This window comes from Solanum lycopersicum, chromosome 12 (assembly GCF_036512215.1).
Source record: "Solanum lycopersicum chromosome 12, SLM_r2.1".
NCBI classification, from domain to species: Eukaryota; Viridiplantae; Streptophyta; class Magnoliopsida; order Solanales; family Solanaceae; genus Solanum; species Solanum lycopersicum.
In genome coordinates this window covers 32,299,434-32,308,822 of record NC_090811.1, presented here as the reverse complement: position 1 = coordinate 32,308,822, position 9,389 = coordinate 32,299,434, and the positions used below count along the sequence as shown (strand labels likewise).

The 9,389-nt window shown below is 29.1% G+C and overlaps 1 protein-coding gene across 1 annotated transcript; it reads right to left on the bottom strand.

Moving 5' to 3' along the window:
* Window positions 1-6,370: 6,370 nt before the first annotated feature.
* LOC101254070 (uncharacterized) lies at window positions 6,371-8,638 on the bottom strand. The gene is made up of 5 exons (XM_010316254.3): window positions 8,460-8,638; window positions 8,033-8,373; window positions 7,606-7,782; window positions 6,931-7,499; window positions 6,371-6,814 (listed from the first exon to the last, which is right to left on the bottom strand). The coding sequence occupies exons 1-5, from the start codon at window positions 8,636-8,638 to the stop codon at window positions 6,371-6,373; spliced, it is 1,710 nt and encodes a 569-aa protein (XP_010314556.3).
* Between the last annotated feature and the right edge of the window lie 751 nt (window positions 8,639-9,389).

The following is a 9,389-nucleotide window of genomic DNA, read 5'->3' as shown; positions in this document are numbered from 1 at the left end:
AACTTGATTTTGTTCCAAAATTTTCTTTTAAGCAATATGGCTAAAATAAATAAAGTAAGACTAATTAATTTAATTAACTAGCGAGTTTTTTAATATAAAAATAACACTACACACACATTTAAGATGTTAAATATCAAGTTATAAACAAACTTTTTAATATTAAACTACTTATAGCATATTATTATCAAGTTATAGCATATCAAGAAGTATTATATTATTCTCATTAATTTTTTAAAATAATAATTAACTTATTTAAATAATTCAATTACCATATTTAAACCAATGTACTTAATTACACTTATTATTTTAAGTTACCTTTTTTAAACAAAACTCTTAATTAAAGTTATTTAAATTAAATAATATTTAGTTACCTTTTTTAAGATAACTACAAAAGTTTAGGGATTTTATCAAAATATAAAACAATTACAGTTTTATTTTTAAAACTGTAAAACATTATCTAAAAAAAAATTTATATTCCCCAAATTTTTGTTCTTCCTCATTTCTTTTCAAAATCATTACAATCGCACGCCTATCAAAACCTTTCACCATTTTCGTACGCTTTCACCATTTTCGCACGCCTAACTCCTCTCTCAAAATTCCATCTCTCTTAACACTCTTCTTCAAGAATTCTCAAATAGTTCCATTCAAATCTTCATTTTTAGCACTCAAATCTTCAAATCTTGCGATAAACAAACCGTACAATGTCTAAAAGAAGCAACGAAACCCCGAGAAAAAGTAGAAGATTGAATGAAGAAGCAAGTTCAGACGATTTTCATGCTCCATCTTTCAAAATTTTATCACAAACACAATCTCAACCTTCATCTGTTAAAGTTAAATCTAGATCAGTGAAATCAAAAACAGAAAAAAAAAAAAAACAAACATCCAAAGGAAAATGAGAAGAAGAGAAAAAGGAAACAAAAGTAAAAAGAAGATGAATCTGAGAAAACGACTAAAGAAAGAGGAAAGAAAAGGAAATGAAAAGAAATCGAGGAATCATCAGAGTCTGAATCTGATTTTGTGGAAGAGTTGACAAAATCAAAATCCAAAAAACCAAAAGCATCTGAAATCGATACTTCACATTTATAAGAAGAAGAAGAAACTGTTAAACCAAAAAAAAGTTCAAAGGTACGTGAAAGTTAATTTTTTAATTTTTTTTTTATGTTCTGTTATTTTTATTTTCTTTTATTTGGGTATAAAATAGTTAAAATACAATTTTTGTGTAAAATAAATAATGTATGAATTGTGTATGATTCCCTATATGAAATTTCTGTTTAAATAAATAATGTTTTTTTATGTATGATTCACCGTATGAATTGTGTATGATAACTGTATGAATTGTGTATGATTCACTGTATATATAAGATGTCTATGAATTTTTTTATCAAGTTTTTGGGTACTGTTTTTCATTATATTATATATTTTTTCATTATATTATATAATTAGAAAATTATATAGGTTAAAATTTTATGATAACTGTATGAATTTTGTATGATTCACTGTATAAATTTTGTATGATTCACTGTATGAATTTTGTATGATTCACTGTATGATTCACTGTATATATAAAATGTGTATGAATTGTGTATGATTCACTGTATCAATTTTGTATGATTCACTGTATGAATTTTGTATGATTCACTGTATATATAAAATGTGTATGAATTTTTTTTTTGCAAGTTTTTGGGTACTGTTTACTAGTAATATTCATAATTAGTTATACTTTATATTTTGATTATGTTTTGTATACTATGTATATGAATTAGTTTTGTATTACATGTGTATGAATATGTGTATGATTAATGTATTTAATTTTTACAATTTTCTTAGGAGAAGAAGACACAAACACATCTGTCTTCATGTATTAACATGAATGTGTTTGCGGATTTGTTGACCTTTTTAGGTCAAGATAAGTTTCAACAATTCCTAGATGAAACACCTTTTGGATTTTTTTATAATTTGCATCACATTAAAATCCAATGTCAATTGTTGAGGCACTTATTTATAATGGGGAATGAAAATGTTAGGGATGACATGTTTGTCATTGAAGTAAATGGTAAAGAGTTAAATTTTGGTGTAAAAGAGTTTGTTGCTATAACTGGTTTGAAATGTGGACCTGATTTTGATTTTGTTTCAGATCCACATGTTCAAAACAGACTCATTGCTGAAAATTTTGGAGATTTTAATAAAGTATCCAAGTCTGATTTTTATTACAAGTTTAAATTGCAAAATTTTTGGGAAGAAGATGATAAACTAAAAATCGGGATCCTGTACTTTATTTCTTTATTTCTGACTACATCAGACCCTTCAAAGACAACAGTTCCAAAATTGTATTTTGATTTGGTAGAGTCTGGACAATATGCCACTTTCCCTTGGGAAAATGAGTGTTTTAATTTAACACTCAAAGCTTGCAATAAAAAATTAAAAAAAAATCCATCGTCATTCAAATTCAGTCAGTTCCACATAGCACTGCAGATATGGTTTTATGAGTGTTGTCATCCATTTGACAACAGCATAGCTATACGTGTTTCAAATTGCACACCGAGAATACTGAACTGGAAGACACCGAATGACGTCATTTTTTTGACGATTTGAAAAAAATAATTTTCAGAACTCACGGGAATCAGGTATTTTTCTTATAATGTTATTACATTCAATATAATTCATTATACATTATACATTTTTTTATGCAGCATAAATTCAGAAATATTTTCTTATCGGAAGAAGAGTTAAATCTAATGGACGAGACCATTATAAATCAGTCCAGCAGCCACCAGGATTTAGAAAATCCAAGATCATCGAAAAATCGTGATGTTCACAGTGAACATAAAGTTCAAGAATTGAGAGCTGATACTGCAGAGGTACAAGTAAAATATTCAAATAAACATAATTTTTTTTGAAATTACAGTACACATATCAAATACTTATTTTTTTAATTAACAGGTTAAGACAGAGTTGAAAGAACTCAAAATCACTGTAAATTCCAACATATTTTTATATAATTAATATAATGACTTTATAAACTATTAATGTATAAAGTTTTTATGTTCACCGATAAGGTTCACAAGCACATGGTTGATATAAAGATGTTTGTTGATAACTCCACCAAAATGATAATTGATGAGATTCGATTGTCATGAGGGGAACAAATACCTGAAGAACAACCAGAGGTATATTTATTATTTTATTTTTATTTTCTATTTTTTGGGTACAAAAAAAAGTACATATATGTGTATGAATTGTGTATGATTAACTGTATGAGATGTGTAAGATTCACTGTATGAATTGTGTATGATTCAGTATACTATCACTATATATATAAAATATGTATGAAATGTGTATGCATTGTGTATAAATTTTTTTGTATCAAGTTTTCTGATACTGGTGAATAGTAATATCCATAATTAGTTATACTTTATATTTTGATTTGTATATTGTGTATGAAAGATTGTTGTAAGGTTGTTTGAAATGTGTTTGATTATATTGTATCATGTTTTGTATACTATCTGTATGTATTATGTATTTCTCAATATTATGTTGTAAGTTTATTAGAATTGTGTATGATTCACTGCATTAGTTGTGTATTATATGTGTATGAATACATGTTTCAGGAAAACGTCAACCATCATGCTGCACAATATGATCCGACAGATATGCCTACAGAGACAATTCCACAACAAGTCCAAAGTTCAAACACAGCTGGTACGATATATTCATTTTTATCACATAAATTCAAATTTTAGAATTTTTTTTATTTAACATTTTTTCATGTATATGCAGCTCAAAAATCAACGGATGATTATTTAAATGTTGATGCATATACAACGTCAAAATCAAAACCACCAACATTGGACGATTATCCTGATTTTACCATGACACAAATAATTGCCCTGGATCCGATTCTTAATGCCACCACGACTCCAAATTTGCGAACAAGAAACAAGAATGTGGGTAAATACGACTCTTCTCCTTATATCAGAATGTCCGAAGGAGAAAGCAGTTCAAATAGAGTACCTACATTCTTTCAAATCAAACATCCATTCCAAAATCACAATGGGTTTGATGTACCAGACGAAATGATTTAGGAATTCAATAAATGAATTTTTCAAAGATGTGTCGAGCAGACGTGGCAGGTAATTTGTACGATGATAAAAAATATTTTAATTAATTTCTAAACTACTAAATTAATATAACACTTTTTTAAACATATACAGAAAAGCAGCTTATTCCAAGATTAAAAACTCATTTCATCCTCAAATGGACTTTGGCGTAGTCAAAATCGGAGAGAAAGATTTTTTCACATAATGAGTCAACCGGGCAGACCTTGGGAGGATGGGATAAGACCTTTTTTTCAACTAAATATTATGTTTTGAGTTGCAGTGATATATGTATGTTTTATGTATGTATATTTTATGTACGAAATATGTGTGAACAGTGAATGAATTAGATATGTATTTTTTTTGATTAAAACAGCATATTAATACAATTGCAGTGATATATGTACTATTGCAGTGATATATGTATGTTTCTGTATGTATATTTTCTGTATGAAATATGTGATATATGTATATTTTTGTATGTATGTTTTATGTATGAAATATGTGTGATATATGTATGTTTTTTGTATGTCTATTTTCTGTATGAAATATGTGTGAACAGTGAATGATCAGATATGTATTTTTTTATTGTTAAAACAACATATTAATACAATAATGTATTATCTCCGAAAGAAGGCAAAGTACTCCCAAAATGTCACTTCTTACAGATTGTTGGTTTATGGCATGGGTTTATAACATTGAGAAACAGTGGAGACAATCACAATGTGACATGAGATGCATATCACCGGACCATGATGTTGGACAATGCATTAGAGGATATAAGCTGCTTGCTAACATTCCGTGGGATAGGGTTGATGAAGTAATCATCCCAGTCAACATCAATGACAAATTCCATTGGTTTCTTGTTGTATTCCGAATCAAAAGTAGATGTCTATATGTATATGATTCGATGATGGGAGGATCTCTTCATTAAAGGAAAGTCAAAGAAGCCGTTGATAAGCTTGCAACCATGATTCCTTTATTTCTGACGAGCACAGAGTATTATGGCAAAAAGCTTGATTTGTATGCGAATAATCTCCCTGATTATCAACAGAAGTCTCACTCTGAACCTCTAAGTATCAAGAATGTTACACATGTTCCTCAACAAGAAGAAAGTTCAAAGTATGTATATTTCTTACATTATTTTTTATTCATTTTAAATTGAAATTGCTAATATTCATTACAATTTTTTTTTCAATTTGTTTACAGTGATTGTGGTTTATACACATCTCTATTTGCCGAATACATGAGCAATGGTGTTATTGATATGTCACATACTGATATTGATTCAACATATCATCGTCAAAGATATGCAACATTACTTTGGCATTATGGAAAATCAAAGAATGATGAAGGCGCAATCAGTGAAAGTGAAGTTATAGGAACAGTTGCTAGCAAGAAGGGTGGACCTCGAACTCATAAAGAACAAGTTATGGACACCACCAATTATCCTACTCCAAAATTCCGTATCAGGAAGTAGACATCTTCATGGCACATAGATAATTTATTTGAAAGACTTTTTTTTTAATTTATGAACAATTTATGTATTTTCCCAGTTTTTTTATTATGAATACTTTGATGGTTTTATATAAATTATTACTGATTATTACTAAATGTGTCTCAGTTTTAACATATATGAACACTGTATGAATCATGTATGAAAATCATATGAATTATGAATGTCATATTAAAATTTGATATATAGTACATAGTAATATTGAAATTTGTTTTGATTGAATACTATACACTTTCAAAATACAAACAGAAACTTATATTAATTATATTACTGGCATGAATACTGTATGAAAAATGTATGAATTATATCATACAATTATACATTAATAAATGTGTATCACCATCTTACATACATTATTCCTACCGCTAATATACATACAATTTGTTTCTGTTTTTATTTTAATTTTGACTACTGATGGTTTTATATAAATTATTACTGATTATTACTAAATGTGTCTCACTTTAACATATATGAAACTGTATGAATCATGTATGAAAATTATATGAATTATGAATGTCATAATAAATTTGATATATAGTACATAGTAATAATATATGAAAAATATATGAATTATGACAAATTATAAAATATATTTTTCAAAATACAAACACAAACAAATTGTATGTATATTACTGGTATGAATAATGTATGAAAACTGTATGAATACTGTATGACATTTGTATGAATATTAATATTATTCAATAAAAAACACATTTATAACAATGTAATGCCTCAATAACACAGATGTAACATTACGACATCATTGTTTTTGTACAGGATAATTTGAACAAGTCTTCCTATTGTGTCCAACCTGATGGCATATACTGCATGTGCTTTTTGTCTTCTTGAAATTCACATCTGCGAATCCCTTCCACCGTTCAAGTTTGGGTCTTCCTGCTGCTTTTTTTGGACCAGGCGGCATCAATTTAGGATCTGAAATATAACTTGGTATATCCCATGTACTCTTGCACGGGATAGGCTCGACGGGAATGGCATAAGCATCTTTGAAATTCTTGAGGCTATAAAAAGCAGAATAGAAATCTGCTTCATGTAACTTCCTGTACCGAAGAACAACAATTGCATGACCACATGGTATCTCATAATGTTGAAATCTTCCACAACTACACATCCTTGTGTTCAAATTTACTATGTATTTCTTTGCTCCTTCAGCTATAGCATGCAGATCAACAGTTGAAGGTATCACCTGTGTAAAAAAAAAAATATTCTATACATGCTGAAGATTAGTATGAATTAAAAATACAAAACAGTGAAAAACACCCTCATATTGCACGACAATGTAATACTTTTCTGTAGATAAACATCATATTTTTTTGTCAGATTAGATGTAGTCTTATCATCCTCCTCATTATGCTTGTGAATCCACCTCTGAATTGTCACCCTCATAAACTCAAGAAGTGAAATCACCGGTAACCTCCATGCTAATCTGTTAACATTATTCAATGACTCCGCGATGTTTGAAGTCATCGTCCATGTGCGCTTACAATTCGAGTAAGCTCTTGACCATTTGCTATAACCAATATCAAACAAGTATGGCCGTATTTGCGTATCTATCTGATCTATTCTTCCCATAATTGTCTCAAACTGTTGTTTTGTATAAGCTTTTGCCAATGAAAAGAACAACATCTTCAAATCTTCAGTATTTCTATTGAAATTCTTCAAAACATTGACTGATAAATGCCATATGCATGCATAATGTTCTGATTCAGGATATACATTTGTTGTCCCTTTCCATATGCTTTCATTTCTGTCTGACATAAAACACATATTTTGTCTAACTCCATATGCTTCTCTAAATTGCTCAAAGAACCATGTCCATGAAGCATCATTTTCAGAATCTACTATCGCATACGCCAACGGAAGTATATGACCTGCTCATTAATTTTCTTAAAAAATATCACACAAATAAAAAAATATCATTCATATACTTTTTTATTATATTATACAATTAGAAAATTATATAGGCTAATATATTACCTCCCGGATCCAATGTGCTTGAAGTTAACATTGTACCACCATATGAACATTTTAATGCAGCACCATCAACAACAACAATTGGCCTACAATATTCCCAGTCCCTAATACATGCTTCTAAAGCAACAAATGCATATAAAAATGTATCATCTTCATTCCTTTTTATTTTCAAAACAGATCCTGGATATGTTTGCTCCTAAATGTAAAAATAACCTGAAAATAATAGTCCAATTCATACATAAAAAATACATAATTTATACATAAAAAATACATATAATTGTTACTGTATAAATTTATTTTCGAAATTACCTGAAAATAACATCCCAAATCATACATAAAAAATACATATCTTATACATAAATAATACACGAAACTGTTAATACACAACAAAATAAACAAATGTTTAAATTTATCATTATATTCGAATTACCAGGTAATCTTGCATAAGATTCTGCTGGATCTCCTCTCATCAACTTTACTGTTTTTTCTTTAGCTCTCCATGCCTGTATGTATGTCAATGAAACACCATGCAATTTCAACATATCATCAGCTACATCTTTTGGAGTATATACCTTAGATGGATCAATATAATTATCCATTATCAATACAGCTACAACGTCAGTTATCCCTTGACGTCTGGCATAAACTCTTTCTCTAACACAACATGTATGCTGAGCAATATACTTCCGAACTTTGAATAAACTAGATTTATTCAAACTAGATGCCCTCATCATCCAAGAACAACTCTTAGAAATACAATGCAGATGATAACTGTTACAGAATTTAATAAAATATACATTACAATATATATACATTAAAACAAAACAAAATAAATAAATAAATAAATTTAAACTTACTTAGATGCATTACAACGTGCAACCCGAAAGCTGAACTTCTCAACAAGTCCAACATGCCTCATAACCTGGATTTCTTTATTACTATAAATCTGATTTTCAGCTACAAATAAATTAGAATGATCACATATTATATCATTATCTACTTCACTATTATCATTGACAACTCCGTCTAAATCCATTCCGATCAAACGGATAGAATTGTTGGAGTATAGATCTATGTTATTCTGTGATAATCTAACATCAGAATTTATTATATCATTAACTATAACCCTATGACATTCGTTATACTGCCCACAATCTTTCAAAGTGATGCATAATGGATATTTTGTAAAAAAAATCCAAATTCACCCTCATCTGATCTAGATAAACCTTTACCCCAACATCATTATGAATTTTTATAGGTGGACACATTTCGCTAACTATATACTTTATCTCAACAGAATTTAGATTTTCTTCTATGTTTAGCTGAGTTACTATAGAATTAGCTAAACCAGTATAAAGAGTAGAAGTATCGTATAGGATGCCCTCCACTTCAAAGTTAATATATTTTCCTGTTTCACAACATTAAAATTACATTCAGTGCATGTAACGACCTGTTTAGTCGTTTTGAGCAGCAGATTTTATTTCTGGAAAAACTGGCTGAGACGACGGAACCCACGACGGACCGTCATGGGCACGACGGACCGTCGAGGGTGTCTCGTTCCAAAATACTTAGAATTCTGAAAATAGGGTACTGAAATCGACTCTCTGAACTTCGTAACGGAATGGCAGGTTATGGTTTTTATACTATTCGTAGTTAACTCTTAATAGCGAATGATATGTGTAGGGTTGTATTGTAAAGTCTTCTATATGCTTAATTGTATGCTTGCATGAATATGATTATATAATTGTGATGAAATAAGCATGATGAAGCTATTGAATCCCAAATCT

Coding starts and splice junctions, on each gene's coding strand:
- LOC101254070 (XM_010316254.3), bottom strand. CDS start 8,638: ATGGATTTAGACGGAGTTGTCAATGATAATAGTGAAGTAGATAATGAT. Junction 8,374..8,459: donor GCACGTTGTAATGCATCTAA/GTAAGTTTAAAT, acceptor ATTCTGTAACAG/TTATCATCTGCATTGTATTT. Junction 7,783..8,032: donor ATCTTATGCAAGATTACCTG/GTAATTCGAATA, acceptor AAACATATCCAG/GATCTGTTTTGAAAATAAAA.